General features: G+C 54.8%; 7 protein-coding genes across 7 annotated transcripts; all 7 read right to left on the minus strand.

Moving 5' to 3' along the window:
- Positions 1-713: 713 nt before the first annotated feature.
- MAM_02029 (Aldo/keto reductase) lies at positions 714-1,834 on the minus strand (the record flags this gene model as incomplete). The annotated part of the gene is made up of 3 exons (XM_040820828.1): positions 714-1,079; positions 1,148-1,719; positions 1,783-1,834. The coding sequence occupies 3 exons, from the start codon at positions 1,832-1,834 to the stop codon at positions 714-716; spliced, it is 990 nt and encodes a 329-aa protein (XP_040681171.1).
- A 110-nt stretch (positions 1,835-1,944) lies between these two features.
- MAM_02030 (uncharacterized protein) lies at positions 1,945-2,175 on the minus strand (the record flags this gene model as incomplete). The annotated part of the gene is made up of 1 exon (XM_040820829.1): positions 1,945-2,175. One exon carries the CDS (start codon positions 2,173-2,175, stop codon positions 1,945-1,947), a length of 231 nt encoding a protein of 76 aa, XP_040681172.1.
- A 582-nt stretch (positions 2,176-2,757) lies between these two features.
- On the minus strand, positions 2,758-4,585 carry MAM_02031 (Cytoskeleton-associated protein, Gly-rich domain protein; the record flags this gene model as incomplete). The annotated part of the gene is made up of 3 exons (XM_040820830.1): positions 2,758-3,898; positions 3,962-4,389; positions 4,430-4,585. The coding sequence occupies 3 exons, from the start codon at positions 4,583-4,585 to the stop codon at positions 2,758-2,760; spliced, it is 1,725 nt and encodes a 574-aa protein (XP_040681173.1).
- Positions 4,586-4,933: 348 nt separating this feature from the next.
- MAM_02032 (MaoC-like dehydratase) lies at positions 4,934-5,991 on the minus strand (the record flags this gene model as incomplete). Its single annotated transcript, XM_040820831.1, has 3 exons — positions 4,934-5,694; positions 5,765-5,813; positions 5,872-5,991. 3 exons carry the CDS (start codon positions 5,989-5,991, stop codon positions 4,934-4,936), a joined length of 930 nt encoding a protein of 309 aa, XP_040681174.1.
- A 711-nt stretch (positions 5,992-6,702) lies between these two features.
- On the minus strand, positions 6,703-8,031 carry MAM_02033 (uncharacterized protein; the record flags this gene model as incomplete). The annotated part of the gene is made up of 1 exon (XM_040820832.1): positions 6,703-8,031. The coding sequence occupies one exon, from the start codon at positions 8,029-8,031 to the stop codon at positions 6,703-6,705; it is 1,329 nt and encodes a 442-aa protein (XP_040681175.1).
- Positions 8,032-9,729: 1,698 nt separating this feature from the next.
- Positions 9,730-11,130, minus strand: MAM_02034 (Phosphatidylinositol-specific phospholipase C, X domain containing protein; the record flags this gene model as incomplete). Its single annotated transcript, XM_040820833.1, has 1 exon — positions 9,730-11,130. The coding sequence occupies one exon, from the start codon at positions 11,128-11,130 to the stop codon at positions 9,730-9,732; it is 1,401 nt and encodes a 466-aa protein (XP_040681176.1).
- Positions 11,131-12,515: 1,385 nt separating this feature from the next.
- Positions 12,516-13,124, minus strand: MAM_02035 (uncharacterized protein; the record flags this gene model as incomplete). Its single annotated transcript, XM_040820834.1, has 1 exon — positions 12,516-13,124. The coding sequence occupies one exon, from the start codon at positions 13,122-13,124 to the stop codon at positions 12,516-12,518; it is 609 nt and encodes a 202-aa protein (XP_040681177.1).
- Between the last annotated feature and the right edge of the window lie 2,696 nt (positions 13,125-15,820).

Consider the following 15,820-nt stretch of genomic DNA (forward strand, 5'->3'; position numbering starts at 1 on the left):
CGGTTGGGATTAGCATTCGTTGGCGAGAACGACGTATTCTGTATACCCCCGCCAATAACGCCTTGCAAGATGACAGATCAGAGAGGTTCCCTGTTTCGTGATGTTTACAGTACAAGGCATTTGAGGCACCCATTGCCGACGAAAGTTGACATGCAGAACCCCATTCTGAATCTGATTTGATTTCCGAGGCGCAGTGGAGGACCCTATGATATTCTCGCCATTTCGCAACCCCTCAGCAGCCGTAAGCCGTGCCAAAATTTTGTTCTTGCCATGATGCCAGACCCGGTCACGTGGGTGGGTGGAAATCAGAAATGAGAATATTTCGGCAACCTCCACCTCGCCCTTGACATTGATCCAAGTTGCGATGCCATTGCGCGCAATAGAGTCGACGAAAAGTACGGCGTATTGACTGACTTGTCGCTCGCAGGATGTTGACTTGGGCACTGGCGCACGCACAATCGTACACGTTCCTATACAGCGTCGAGCTCGCTGCAGGCACCACCACATGGGTAAGTTTCAACTCGAAGCAAAACCGTTTCTCACTCGACATGATGCATTCAATTTTTATTGAATTCTGCAATTCTGAAAGCCATTTATGGCCTATATGCGGACAAATGTTTCCCTGAGTCATAGTCACTTGGCACTAGAATATACGCCCACTATCTACTGCAAGTCATCAACAACAAATGCTGACGGCAAGATAGATGTCCCGCTCAGGTGTTGGTAGGGATGTGATCCGGATATCTCTTTCCCGCGGTCTCAAAGTTCTCGACCAAGTTGCTCATGGTGGCGAATTCCTCCTCGGTAATGTCCACCAGCTTTGCATTTTCCCTGACTCTCGAGGCGGCGGTAGCTCCAGGGATGGGAATGATGGTAGGCAGCCCGGGGCGGTTGCTGTGCTTGCGCACCCACGCGATAGCCAGCTGGCCGGGTGTGCACCCCTTTGCCTTTGCAATGCCCTCGACCTGATCGACAAGCTGGAGGTTGTGCTCGAATGCGCCGGGCTGGAAGCGCGGAAAGCTGGATATGACGCCGCGATCCTGGACGTCTGCAACAGTCTTGAATCGACCGGTAAGGATCTTGACGCCCCGTTAGCCACCTACTTGGCCCCCAGGATGGTGCGAATTTGATTTCGGTGTGTACATACCCCCCTGCCCATGGGCGAGTAGGCCAAGATCGGAATGTCATGCTGAGCGCAAGCTTTGGCGACGCCGTTGGTAAGAATATCTGGGCTGAACATGCTCAGTTCAACCTCGGCGGCGCCAATCCTGGCAAGCTTGGCCGCTTCGTGAACAGTCTCAGCTCTGCACTCTGACAAGTAGACGGCCCCCAGCTTGCCAGTGTCAATGTACTCCTTCTGGATGACTCCATAGGTGACTTCAAGCGGCGTGTTGTGGTCGCGTCGTGAAGGAGCAAACCCGTCGAGCTTCTTCGTCCCGCCGAGCTGCTTGATAATGTTATCCAGACTGCGACGAGTGCCCTCGGGGCTACCGTCCAGCCTGTGCGTGGCGAGATCCATGCCCCCCTTGACAACGAGGGTGACTTTGTCGGCATCCTCGGGATATTTAGTAAAGTACGCCCTCATCAAGGTCATGGAGTTGCAGTCGGGAGTACCGTAGAACTCGGCACCGTTCCACAGGGTGAGGCCGCTCTCCAAAGCCGCCTTGAGCGCCTCGATGGCCTGATCAGTGGGCGTCGGTTCAGGGCGCCAGGTGAAGCCTGTCCACGTTTAGCAAAACAGTCATCCGGTCCAGGACAGACGTGCGTGAAACCGTGACATACCCATGAGACCGTACCCAATGGGACCGACTTCCTTGCCAATGACCTGCGGCATGTTTTACGAATCTATGAAGCTGGAGGGCTACTTGAGAGGTTCTTCTGTAATGGTAGAACTAAATGTCTCGTGTCAAATCGATGATGAGAGACAGATCCTCCCCCCTTCCCCTACTTTCGATTGCCGGAGCTTCTGCCCTGCAAAAATGGATGTACATCGCCCATTACGTGTCCTTCAGTGGGGTGGCCGCCACCGTTCGTACCTTGTGCGTTGTCGCCGTCAACATCACCTTTGACCTTTGAGTTGCCCGGACCGGCGCCTCCGCGGCCAGACGCCTGGTCGGAATTAGGCCACGTACTGACGCTTCTTCCGATGGCCTCGTCACACCAGGTGATCTTCATCCCCGCTGTCACAGGGTTCCCGTCGTGCTGTTTTGACAAGGTCCCAGTGTCCCATCGGCACTTTGAGCGGCAGTAGTCAGTTTTTCTTGCCTAGCGAGTCGATCGTGCAATCGTGTGCCGGCCACAAGTCGGGTTGGTGAGAACTCGCCGTGCTCTTTGTCATGACGTCACAGTACTCCTGATGACTGATGAATTTAATCGTCTCAAGTTGCTTTCTGTGAAACGCGTAGAATCGGGCACCACTGTTTCCTTGCAGACATGAGAACTACAGGGTTGGAGTCTCGTACCTTCCAAGACACCGCTTGTTATCTGGCATCGTCAGGCGTGCGAGCAAGGTTGAACGGTGCAATCACGACGGCACGTTGTTTGTGTCGACAAAGTCCTACAGCGACATTGCTCCGTGAGACTCACAACGCCGCTTCCCTCAACGGAACCGAGCATGACATCACCATGTAGTTGAGCAATGCCGCAAGTGAAAAATCCGCGCCGAGTTCTTTTCCCCCCAGAACGAGGGACCCGGGCCAACGCTCGCTCACCTGTCGTCCACTGTTCAAGGCGTTTGAGAACACGACGTTTCCCACGTCAACGCCTCTCGATCCGAATAGACACGTCTAGCCCGTCAACGCAGTATCCAAGCTGCTTAGGCCCGTCCTTCAGCTCCACCTCCCTCTCTATCCACCGCCCGTCAACGTCTTCATCCGCCCCCGCGGCCGCGGTCTCTCCACCACGCAGGTCCTCGTCATCGCTGCTGTCCCCGTCGCCGTCATCGTATCCTGCCACGGGATCCCACTCCCCCGTCTCCCAGACCAGTTTCACTTTCAACGGCGGCAAATCAAACAACTTGCCCGCAATGCCCTTGACGGCATAAACGTCAAAGGACTTGGGTATCCTGCACGTCCTCTTCTCCGCTCCCTCAAGATGAAACGTCACCGAGATAAGGCGCGCCTCTAAGAAATTAGGGTTAATCTCGTCCCTGCGAACAACGTCCGGTTCCCCGTAGATGGCACAGAGCTCCCCGTACCGCGGGTGTTGAGCCAAGACGGTATGTTCTGCAGATTCGGGGACTGCAGCCAGCTGCTTCGCTATCCGCGACAAGTAAAACATTTCGGCGTTTGTTCGATCCGCGGCCTTGACTTGTGCGTAATTCAGACTCTGCAGATTGGCGAGCCTTCCTATGGTGAGCATGTGTGATTCTTCCGAGGATGATGCCTTCGTGTCGTCGCTGCCGGCGGCGTTGTAGACGGGATTGTGTGACAGGCGCAGCGCGTTGAGGCCAGGGAAGTGAGCGGGCAGAAGGTCTACAAAGGACCAGGCGGATATGTTGTTGTACGACAAGTCGAGGTATTGTAGAGACGGAGGGAACACGGGGCTGGGGACGCCATGCGCTGTGATGGCAGCGATATTGTTGCCCTTGAGGTTGAGGTTTCGCAGGGAGGTCAAGCGTGTGAGGCTCGCAAGGTCAGACAGACACGTGAAATCGTTGAATTCGAGATTTATCGAGGTTAATGTGGACGAGAGAGAGAGGTAGTCCATCTTTGCGAGGGACGTAAGTTGATTCGAGCCGGCATTCAAGTCCCTCAAGCTGGGGCATCGGACGGCAATTGCACACACCTCCTCCCAGGTGAGCAGCGTCTCTTGGAGTGATAATTCCGCGACGCCCCGGAATGCAGAGCTGAGCCTGTCCAGGGCCGCGTCTTGCAAGAGCCCCTGGAATCGGTTGCCGCTTGAGGCAGCGTCAGCCAACGGGCGCGCATGAATGACCATGTGCAAAAGAAGCGCTACTCACTCGATGCTCAGCTTCCGCAACGTCTTTAGCTCTGCGCAAATATCCGCCACTGGCCCAATCGTCTCGAACAGGTTTCTGCTCAAATCGACATGCGTGATGTTGGGACACGACTCTGCGATGGAATCATCCCCATCCTGTCGAGAAACAGCTATTCGCATGCCGTCCAAAATCACGACCTTGAGGTCTTTGACCTGTGCGAGCTTCTTCCAGATCTTGTCAAAGCCCACTTCTTCTGCAACCTTTGTTCCAGAGATGATGATTTGAGCGTCCGGCTGGCCGTTTTTGTCCTGTTCTGGGTCAGAGACATATTTCTCCCTGAGGGCGGATAGGAAGCCCTGGACATCGTCTTTGGGCCGCGTAGGGCGGACAAAGGACGCAGCCGTGGACGACCTCGAGAGACCTAGATTGACCTTGTTAGGATGATCCACCTGGAAGGGCCATTAGAGGAATACATGTGAAGTAGCGCACGCCCTTGTGCGAGCCATCGTGTTTCCCGCGGGTCGGGTCGTCCCATTCTACGCCCAGCCATGAGCCCGTGGTTCCCGCGACCTCACCGACATAGCGGACAGTGCAGAGTGCGCCGCCGTAGGAAACTCGCTGGCCCACGTAAGGTTCTTTGCTCATTGTTGACGGGCTCTAGTGAGGGACAGCATTTGATCTGCCGTGAATTGAGTGCCGCAGCGTGTCCCATAAAGTCATAATATTCGATGCTGTAATGACGGAGACCGTGAGCATGGGCCAGGCCAAGAAAGCGCAGCAGCAGAGTTTGGGAAGCCCCAGCTCCACAGCCGTTGGGCAAACCCGCTTCTCGACGCCGCCGAGCTCAACGCAACATGCTCGTGTTCTCGACGACAGCTTCCAAGAAGGGTGGAAGGTGGAAAAATCGTGTGGTGGATTGTGAAATTATTCATCGTTACACATCTGCATGGTACACATTCAAACGGCCGACTATTGTGACTACGGACCTCGGTCTCACAGCTTGCTACCAGCGCCTCCAACAACCTGTACCAAAGCACGGCCATTGCTCAAGCACACCTTGCCGCCTGCGACCTCGGTCACAAATCGAAGCTCCTCAAAGTCGCCCTGCTTCTCGCCGGTGCGCCAGACACTAGTGACCAGCTTATCGCCAGGCTTGACAGGGCTTGCAAAACGAGCCTGGTAGTCCTTGATATTGGCAGGGTCGCTGCCGCCAAAGGCCTTGAGAATCAAATGGCAGGTGGTGTTCCATGAGTACAGGCCGTGCAGTATGGCGCCTCCGAAGCCCATCTTCTGGCCGGGCTCGGGAGTAGCATGGAGAGGATTGTAGTCACCGTTGAGACGGTACAGCAGGGCCGACTCGGCGGTAGTCTGGTGCTCCAGAACGGCATCGGGCTTCTTATCCTTGGGAGGAGGGAAATTCTTGGTCGCAGGACCTTTTGGGCCGTGCCAGCCACCCTGGCCGACGAAAAAGGAGCTTGACGTCACGCGGGTGTAAGTCTCGCCGGTAGCGGTGTCGACGAGATCGGTCTGGACGTCGAGGACGGTGCCTGGGCGGCCCTTGTCATAGACACCAAGGACCTTGGTTCTGGATTCGAACTTCCTTCCCTCGGAGGCCGTGGGCAGAGCCTTGAGGAATTCCATCTTTCGCTGGCCATCGACGACGCGGCGGTAATCGAATTCGGGGACGCCAGGGATCTTGACGGCTTTAGAAGAGGCGTAGAAGTCGATGACTTCTTGGGTCTTGCCCTTGAATGCTGCGCGCCACGAATGAGCACAAAACTCGGGGTACTGCGTGGCGGATTGGAGGGCTGCGGGCTCACGAACTGAGGATAATCGGGTATGTAGGAAAGACGGCGAACTTGGGGTGAAGTTCCTGGACGTCGAATTAGCCATGGATTATCCCTCGTCTTGAAGGATTTAGGTTTCCGTACGTAGAGGAAGTGAAGCTCGTCGGCTGTTGCACCGATGCTGTTTGCGAACAGCAAAACATCCCGCTTCAGCCAAGTGACCTCCTGAGGAGGGTACTCGAAACCAACGCCAGGGTCAGACATTATGGGGAAGTGACGGCTTGTATTGTGAGATAAATGGGAAGAATTTAACAACCAGATGATGCAGTGGTAGATGAATCACGAAGAGGGCGCGAGTCCAGAGATGTACACTAGATATAGCGGCATTCCGGGGGAGCTTGTCTTGAGCCGAGGCACCGGTGGTGTGTGGGGGGGATGGACGTTGGGGCTTTGGCGGCAGCTGCGACCCACCAGATTTACTTGCGCGTCCTCGGTGGCATCAGCTCATGTCGTCTGTACAGCTCGCAGCCAGCTCGCAGCCAGCCCGAGCGTGTAGCCATGCGGCCCTCCGACAACCACTGCCAGGTCATGTGCGCCGAATTGATCTCACTCGGTATGCTTCTGCAGCATCTTGCTTGCACAACCGACCTGCTCGCTCCGAAAAGTCCGCCGCGAAATGGGACTAATGGCGTGGCGAGTGGCCGGCATCGGATGCCTTCTCCAAGCCAATGAAGGCCAGACCTTTCACAGCCTTGGGTCGGCCGAACAGGCAGGCTCATTTACAACACTCACTGGCATTTCCAGGTACGTGACTCAATAAAAACATAAAAAGTTCTGCGCCTGGCGAGGCTCATCTTGTGTGTGCTGCAGCACAACACACATAGTCGTTACTAAAGAGTGTAGATCCGCCCCAGCTCACGTCACAAATTGACAAGCCCTTTTACCCTCTAATTCCGTCCATGAGTCTCGCAAATCTCACCCCAGCCTGCCTTTGCCTCGGTCACATTCCTCCAAAAATCGGTATATTTCGTCATAACGATAAAGTTCGTTCGGCAGACTCTCTGGGGACTGGATTGGTGGTGACATGCTCTCATAGCCTTCGGGTTCGGAGGCCCATGGGCTCTCCGCCATTTCGCATGCAAATGCCTCTCTCACGAAAGAGTCGTCCTCCAATAAAGACTCTCCGTCATCAAGCTCGTAACCGGTCAGCGATCGGGCTGATCCACCAGGTGAGCTGATCGTTCGCTCGGATTCTGGTGCGAATGGAAATTTGAGAGCTACCCGGACTTGGGCGACGGAATCAAAGCCAGGATCCTGGCCTATGATGCCTCGCTCGATCCCTATGTCGTCACAGAGCCGCTCAACCGATGTAGCGTCTGTACCTGGGAAGCGAACACGAAGCTTGCCGCCTGGTTCCAACGAAACAGGTAGCCCTCCCAACATTTTTAACCGTTGCAGGTCGGACATGACTGCCTTCAAATGCTTCCGTGCTCGACGCAAGTCTACAGACAGGACTTCGAGGAACCCTTCCGTATCGAGAACCATGGACTCAACAACTGCCTCAGTCCGGAACATGGAATCGCCGGAGGCACGAACGACAGCGGCGGCGAGGGGGCTCAGGGCTGTGATGATGGGACTCATCTGGAAGTCGATGAAGGAGCCAGGAGTGAAACTGGGGACGGCAGCCAGCTTGTTCATAGCTTCGTCTTCAAGCATCGACACGGCACGATATCGGCGCTCCCCATGAGGTCCGATACCATCGTATCGGAGCTTCTTGCCGGAAAGGAGGAATCCTCTCATTGCTTGAGAAACATTTTGAACGACCTGGGCTGGAGCTGCAGGTGTGTGAGAAAAGTATCTCGCTCCGCCACCAATACTGTATCCTCCGGCGGTTCGTGGCATGGCACCACCAGTGAGATTGGGCCGTAGCGTGTTTGCGAATGGAGCACGTCCAGAGAACTGGGCAACTCTCCGGGATGTGTTTGAGGAAGGAAGCTTAGATCTGTCGAATCGAGAGGCCCCTGTACGCTCCGAGCTGATATATCGCCGGACTAGATGATTGATGTCTTGGGCAGTAGTACCAGAGAACCACCTTAAACCGCGTTTCTGCCGTTTCGATAGCGCCACTGGGTGAATACTCTGGCGTCCGGTATATCCGCTTCGCACAGGAATGGCTTGTACTTGGCCTTGAAGGGGTCTCGTAGCGTCCGCGATCTTGATGCGAACCGCCTTTGTTGTTTTAGCCACGGCGAACCTCAGGAATCGCAGGGTCGTGAGACCCCACATTGCCCCTTGGGACGCCATGTTGGTGTTTGTTGTTGCTGCTCGTCTTCCGATGAAAGCGGGGGGGGCGGTTTGTTTGTTGAAGGGGCCTGTGAGCCTGGCTTTTGGCCTTGGGCGACATCCTACTTATATTAGTTCTTAGGATGGGTACTGAGATTCACTTGTGGTTTGCCACGCATGCCGCGGCCGGGAGTGACCGGATGCACCGCCACCGCCACATCCTAGCCACTCTTGGACTGTCGCGGGTTCAAAAAGGCTAGTCTAATTTGGTTAGCGCATTTAGATGCTCCATTCTCACTTTCTCACCATAAAAAAAAATCCTGCATTTCGTTTCAATCCTTCCACCCTTTCCTTCGTCAAAAAATCCACCATCCAGGGCTTCGAATTGGGAGCAAGTGCTCGCCGGTTCCTTCGCTTAGCACAAGGCAGTGCCCGCGATAAGTGGTAAGGCTTCCTCTCTATTCCTCTCGCTCCACGATTTTCTGTGATGAATTCTTTACACGAACAATCCAATTCATACCAAACCATGGTGACTAGCAAACTCTAGAATTACACTGAGAAGCTTGGAATCGCAGTTCTTCTTTACCAGTACTGCCTCATAAGGCCTCTGCTAACCCACTGAAGTAACAGACGTCGATTTTTCCCAAATCATTCACCGATCTCGACCAACTTAATATTAGAAAGGTTGGTAAAACTACACAGCTTCTGGCCCGCATTCAAGTTCTCTCCAAGTGATGATCAAAACGACACCTTAGGGATTCCTCATGCTTAATACATGATGTGGATATTGTTGTATTAGTTTCAGCCTTGTCTGACAGGAGAATTTATTGCATGCCTTTTTGCTTCCATGAAATGTGCAGTGGCTAATGCTGGTCCCAACAGGTACTTCAAAGATCCCCCCTCGGTTCCATGACAGCTGCCACCATATGATGAATATTTGAACGAACGGGCGGACATATCGAGCCCTGCCACCTCTCACCCTTGAAAGCAAGGTCGTACAACCCTTGTGGTGGGAGACGGTCAGGACCTCTGGATGACACTTCGTCACCTGACCTTGGCTTGCACAAACTCGTGTGTAGACTACCATTAAAGCACTCAACTGACGCGTATCTGAATTAGGTAATTGAGATGAATCCTCTTTGAATAAGACCACTATGATGAGTTTATCAAGTATTCACACTGTTTGATCCACATTCGTTTTTGATTGTCGGCGCATGAACACACCAAACTTCTGATGTTTTCTGTAAGTATCAGCAAGCTATTTTGCACAGCGCAAGGTACTAACATGGCACAGATATGTTGATTCAACCTTTGCGGACTCTTTCCACACACAGGGACTGACTTGTTTCTTAGGTATTCGTAACAGTCTATGAACATCGATGATGTGTCAATCATTAATGGTGAGCATGTTTCATATATCAAGTGTATCACTGCCCAGCCATCAGGATGACTTTTACGTTATTAGCTCTAGCTGACTTGATCATGATGAGCATCCTTTTCACCTTGGAGAACTGACCTTGGCTTCTCTCGCCTATCTATCTTGCTTCGCAACCATTGCAAGTATATGTGCTGACTTTGGTATTTTTACAGATGCAAATGAATGATTGACCGCATAGTAAGACATCCAATATAAATTTTTACTGCTCTACCACATTTATTTTCTACATTCGTGAAAGACGTGTAATGCCCACACATTTTTTTTTTGTCCTGAATGAGGTTCTACTTTGGAAGCTGAAGGCGAGCGTTCATGCCGACGATGCAGCGGATGAGGTCCCAATTACCATTGGCACCTACCCAGTCAGTAATCACGACGCCGGTTCCGGCAGTGCCAACTCTGAGCTGCTTCGGGCCCTGACCTTCTTGGCCATGCTTCCCGCAAAGATACTCAATCACAGCTGGATTTACCTTGGCGGCGATTCTCTCAGGCCAGCATGATGCGTTGAAGAAGTTGCTCGCACTAAGGAAGTTGATGAAGAAGGGTGGAGGGCGAGCTTCGGCATTGTAGTCGGACATTCCGGCAAGTGCGAAGGCCTGCTCTGCAGCTCGTTCAAGGTGACCGCGACTATACTCAATCTTTTTTTCAATGTTTTGGCTCTCAGTGACTTCATAGAAATCTTGAATGCGAAAGCCAGCGCGTCCTCCAACGCCATCCTCGCAGTTGTCGGGCCACTCCTGGGCGTCAATACCAAAGCCCTCGTTTCTCATGTCATCATCCAGACCAAAGCGGCGAACAAGGACAATCTTGCCACGGGCCTCGCCAAGGTTTGGAGCCCTCGAATCGGTCCACCAGCGGTCAGCCCGCTTGTCGACATAGCCACTTTTGAGGTACTTGCCCATCTGAGCATCAGTGCCTTTTCCGGTGCCCTCTCGCTTCACACTCATGATGATGGCCTCGCTAGGATTTTGCTCTAGGAAGCTGTAGATATCCTCAAGCATATCGAAAAAGTATTTGTTTCCGCTGAGGGAAATCGGAAAAGCGCTGTGGACTAGGGTGAGGACGTCGTCGTCTGTATTAGCCGACACTCGAACGTCGAGGAATCGGACACCATTCTGGAGCTGTTCTGGAACGCCAACAGCTTGGCAGCGGACCGAGGGAAGCGCTGTGTAGCAAGTAGGCGAGTTATGAGTGCCGGGAATGGAAAGGACGGTGAGCGGCCACTCGTCCTGAAGCTCGTGCATCCAGGCATGGAGTTTGGCGGACGAGAAGATTGCAATCAGGGCGCCATTCGGAACATATACGACAGTCAAATCATGAGGCCCGCCGTCCAGCTTCTTCATAAGAGCCGATCTCGCGCTGGGGCTGGGAACATCGGTCTCATAGCAATGCTGTTCCGTTTTGAAAGTCAAACGAACCACTTCCCTTCCTGGGTCAGCAGCCCGGACATCCGTCCCAGCAATTTGAAAGGGTTCGACACGGATGGAAACATCGTCGTCTTTGATGGAATTCCCTCTCGGGTGTATCTCATGAGAAATGGTCTCGGTAGCATTGAGAAAGCCAGAAATGGCGCTCGTCATGTTTTTAAGAACATTTCCCTGCTTGACTTTGTCGCACTCGAACCGTTGGACGTGAACGAGGTCAATTGGATGAATCGTTAGGTTGCGAATGGTGAAGCTGGCCATTGTCGCGGGATGACATGGGGCCTCACAGGCTCGGGGGTATCAGCCACGATGAAGTCGCTGCAAAGAACGAACAAGGACCGAGGAAGAAGTTGGTTGTTGAGCGCATCAGAAAAGCTCGCGATTGTCTGGAAAAATCGAAAATCTACAGCGACCCCGGACAGGTTGCAGTCTCCATTGCGGATGGTGGCTGTGGAGGTGGGCCATGGCACGGATGCGGACAGCCCTGGGAAAGAGGGGCAGAACATGGGGGCAAGCTGAAGAAGCATCCCGCACGCCATTCGTGAGCTTTGAGGACAGCAATATTTACTGGCGGATGAGCCCTTGGTTGGAAGGGAAGCACGGGCGAGTCCGGATTGGCCGGTCATCTGCGCGGACGTGAGTGACGTTGGGCAGCTAATGTTAATCAGAGGACCGACCAATCCAAGACCACCTCGACGCCGCGTGCAGTCCCCAATGAGCAAAAGAGAGATGATTCGAATAGATGGGGTGAGCGGGCAGCCCACGAGTCAGCCAGGATCAACAAGGTCGCTCCATGTCGTTGAAGGCGGCGGCACAGCAGTGATTTCGCTAATGCTATTGAGGCTTACCATGATGGTCGCCACGCTGCGTGCAGGGGGTCTGCTCTGCTACCAGTGATATGGGGGTGGCCGATGCAATCATCAATGGTTGGAAGCCTAGGGCAGTTCTCGCGCCAGGAAGAATATCACCGGGTTCCAGCCTGAATAGAACAGAGGAGGGCCACGTCGCTGGGGGAAGACTGGCTGGCACCGGGACGCCATGAATACAAAGTGCCGTCCACGATGTGGCCACTAGCGTTTCCAGCCCGCTGGAACGGTAATGGACGAGGCTGCTGGTGTGATGGATGGCTGCTAGCCATATCCAAGCCACCGGTAACTAGTCCGTCGTGACGAAGGCACTTGTTGAGGCGATTGACTGGTCCCGACGACTTGGAAGGGGCTACGGGAAGTGGGAAGCGTGCCCATTTTCCTGGGAATGCATGAGAAGAGGAAGACTAGCCGGACATGCGAGCGAGAGCCCAGAGCGCCTTTGGGCTGCCTGGCGTGGTGTGGTGTGGTGTCTGGCACACGGCATTACGCTCCAACCTTGGGCCACGGGGTCCAGCCAGGTCACGGAATCGAGCAGAGAGCGGCAGAGCCTCTCTATTGCACGGAACAAGTTCACCGAGGCGATTATGGAGTGAAACGCCAAAAGAGAGAGAATATGATGAAATTTTTACCCAGGTTCGCCAACGCCGAAAACAGACATCTGGCTCGCACCGCTCCCGTCAGCAGCGGCCAGAGGGGGTATCCCACAACCTCGTATGTATGTATATGCAAAAAAAAGTCAATAGACAAGAAGCCGACTCGACCAGCCCCAACGCCAAATCACTCGGTCCTCCTGCGCTTGGCGGGTCCATCATGGCGGTCGGTATCCTCCCCGTCGTCTCTCCGGCGACGAAGCTCACTCCGTTGCCTCAACACCTCATTGATGACCTTTTCGTTGCCAATGACGTTGCCGATGCCCTGCACCTCCATGCCGGCGTCGACCTCGATTCTGACGGGTCTAGGCCGGCCGTCTTCGTCGATCATGGGGATGCCACACTGGCCAGAGCTATTCTCCTGGAGCGCAACGACGACAGCACGAGCAATGGCCTTGGCATTCTCGGCCGGCGTGGTATTGCAGCAGACGAGGTTGTTGTTGCTCGAGATCCTGACAGAGGTATTGATCCGCAGGCTGATGGGCGACTGGCCCTCCTCGGCGTCGGCCTCGTCCTCGCCGGTGATGATGGCGGTGACGGGTTCTCGGCCCATCATGACGGGCTGCCGAGGCGAACTGTGGTAATACCGCGCCTCCTCAGCAGACACTTGGGCATTGCTGAGCCGTCGCGGCTGGGGCGAGTATGCCGGCGGGGGAGAGACGCCGCTCGCAGCTTCTTTCAAGAGGTGTCCCCGAGGGTCGAGGATTGTTGCGATGGTAGCTTCCATGGTGGCCATGGTGGTCTTGTGCAAGGGGTGGTTGCGCGTCCAGCTAGAGACGAAAGAATCCGCAGTGTTGTGTTGCAGCAATGGGTGTCTGGTGGTGCTTGCTCGGAGAGCCTGCCAACGCCAAGATGTGTTTCTTGGAATGTCTGGACAAGTAGAGCCAGGGAAATAGGGTGTCTGTTCTGTTCCCAGGTGATCTCGAGGCTAGATGGGCAAGGAGGGACAGACGGGAGTAGGGAGCAGCAATGTGTTTATAGCCGATCCCAAGGGGCCCCGACACGACCTTGACGGAAAACCGGGATCCCGACTATCAAAAGACGCCGGGTTACACAATGCGGTTGGCGGCACCCGTCGCATCCAAGTTACCAAAGGTCCTGTTAGCCGCCGCCGCCGCTGGGTTTGGCGTCCTTGGTGCAACAGTAATTGCGCTGAGCAAGGCCCGGAAAAAAAAAAGGGAAGGGTGTCTCGAGGTTTTGACAGGCTCGAGTCTGGCGCCACGATGGCACGATTCCTCGGCCTTGTTACAGGAGCGGCGCTGATGTCGAGGCCAACGAGCGACGTGGTGTGGGATTCCAAACAATGTCTCGGGATGAAGTGGTGTAAGAGGCCCGGGCTGTTGGGATGATGGCTGAAGTTTAGCTTTTCTTCCGCGTAAAGACTGGCAAAATGATGGCGTGGACGGCAGCTCAAAAAGCCCAGCCGAGACGGACGGATGAAGGGTAGGACGATGATGATACCGACAAGGAGATGATGCAGCAGAGGGCAACGGAGATGCGGATCCTCGCATGCTTGGAGGGACGACGGAAAAGCGGCAGTCTAATATAATTTGAAAAGATACACGGCATGGTCGGAGCTGGGTCGTATCACGTCCCTCCCTCCCTCCTTTCTTCCATTCTTCTTGTTGCATGGCATTTCGAATCCATTCAGCCGACGGACCTGCAGGAAGCACGGGTCACCCGGGCGTCAGAATCAATGGCAAGGCGGGGAAAAAAAAATTGTGACGAGAGCAATAGTAAAACAGGGACATCGGCGCTTGGTACGGCACGGCGTAGGGCGTCGTGACTTGTTCTGCTTCTGACCTGGGGGTGTGCGTTTCTGTCTGCCGGCCGGCCTATTCTTCTGCAGACCGGCCCTGGACCCTGGACGCGCACCCCTCTCGCCACGGCCAGGGAGGGGGTGTGCGTGTGTGTGAACTGCGCGCACACCCCCCCCTTGGAAAGATGCTGCATGTACGGAGTACGGAGTATTGTCTACTGTCAACTTGGGGGTCTTTTTTTTTTTTTTTTTTTTTTTTTTCCTCCACAGACAGTACGGAGTGCAACAGATTCTACTTCTTCCTCCACCGCCGCTAGGCAAACAAGCTCGACAGGGGCCGTGAGCATATCGTACCGACGAACCTGTCGTGCCTCTTGGCCTCGAGATGGTGATGAACGGAATGGCAGTTCTTTCTTTTTTTTGCCAGTTTTCCCCTCGTCTTCCCCCTTGGCTGGCGGGTCGTGTCTTGATCTTGCTTTGCTTGTGGGCTTGTTCTTGCTGTCACGTTGGTGAGCGAGCTGGCTGGGACAACTGCCCCGGCGTCTGTAGCTAGCAGTCGAGCAGCTCTCTGTGTGTACGATACATGTGATGCCGTGACGCACATGGCGCGTCGTGATGCCTTCTCCCTCCTCTGGATGGCTACCAATCGCGCACCGGAGATTCTGCCTCGATCCGTTGTCGCGGTGCTTGCAAGTTGCGGCGGCACTGAATGGCTCGACTTACACGGAGGCCCAACCGGGAATGGGCAGGCGAGTTGCCGCCCTGAGATGATTACGGCCACTTTCCTCGCAAGGGGTGGGTGGAGAGGGGCGAGGTTCCGGACCGGCGGTGATGATGGTCGTGATGGCAAGTCGGTACGATGGATGGCATGATGATGCCTTGTGCTTTGGCAACGGCAAGTGGTGAATGACGGGTCAGGGCTAGTTGGACGGCACAACCGCCCGTAACCAGCTCGGCGGGACAAGCCATGGCTCCATGGGAAGCGCAACCACGGCGGGCGGACCTGCGGGGAGCACACCACGTCAGCCTCTTTTGCCCAGACGCCCCGGCATGTGCTGCTATTCACAGATATGGCGCGCGGCCGTGGTATTGTCGCCGGGACAAAGTCCACGGTGGCAGCGACGCCTCGTTCCTCCCCTTCGCAGCTGGGTGTTGCGCTAGCCTGCCGGCACGGTGCTTTGCTCTCCCTAGGGGAATTTTTTGTTTTTTTCTTCTTCTTGTCCGTGTTATTATGATGATCATGATGACATCCTTGGCGGCGGCTCATGTCGGGGTATAGAGATTGACCGCGGAAACGGTGCGACCAACAAGGGCCGCGCTCTCCACCCATTGGTTGACTTTATATAATCAGAGAAGCAGATGCCGGAAGAAAGTACGTAGTCGCCATGAGGAGAGCGCGCGCGAGCCCGCCGGCAAAAAGGCGTGCAGAGACGACACCCGTCCGCATATTTTCCTCGCCGCCTGCCTCGACAAGGAAAGCTGATGGGCGAGTGCAACTGCAACTCTGTGATGTTTGCGTGCGTGTGCGACACGGGCATGTATGTAAGCCAACTTTTCGCCAGGCAGCTGCTCCCGCGGCTCCCCAGGCCATCAGTCGTCACACGTTGCCCGTGGTCATGTTGCTATTGTCCGCCTCCACACACTTGCTATTGTTGTCGAAATCGGGGCTGGCC

The sequence above is a fragment of the Metarhizium album genome (assembly GCF_000804445.1).
Source record: "Metarhizium album ARSEF 1941 chromosome Unknown scaffold_3, whole genome shotgun sequence".
Lineage (NCBI taxonomy): Eukaryota > Fungi > Ascomycota > Sordariomycetes > Hypocreales > Clavicipitaceae > Metarhizium > Metarhizium album.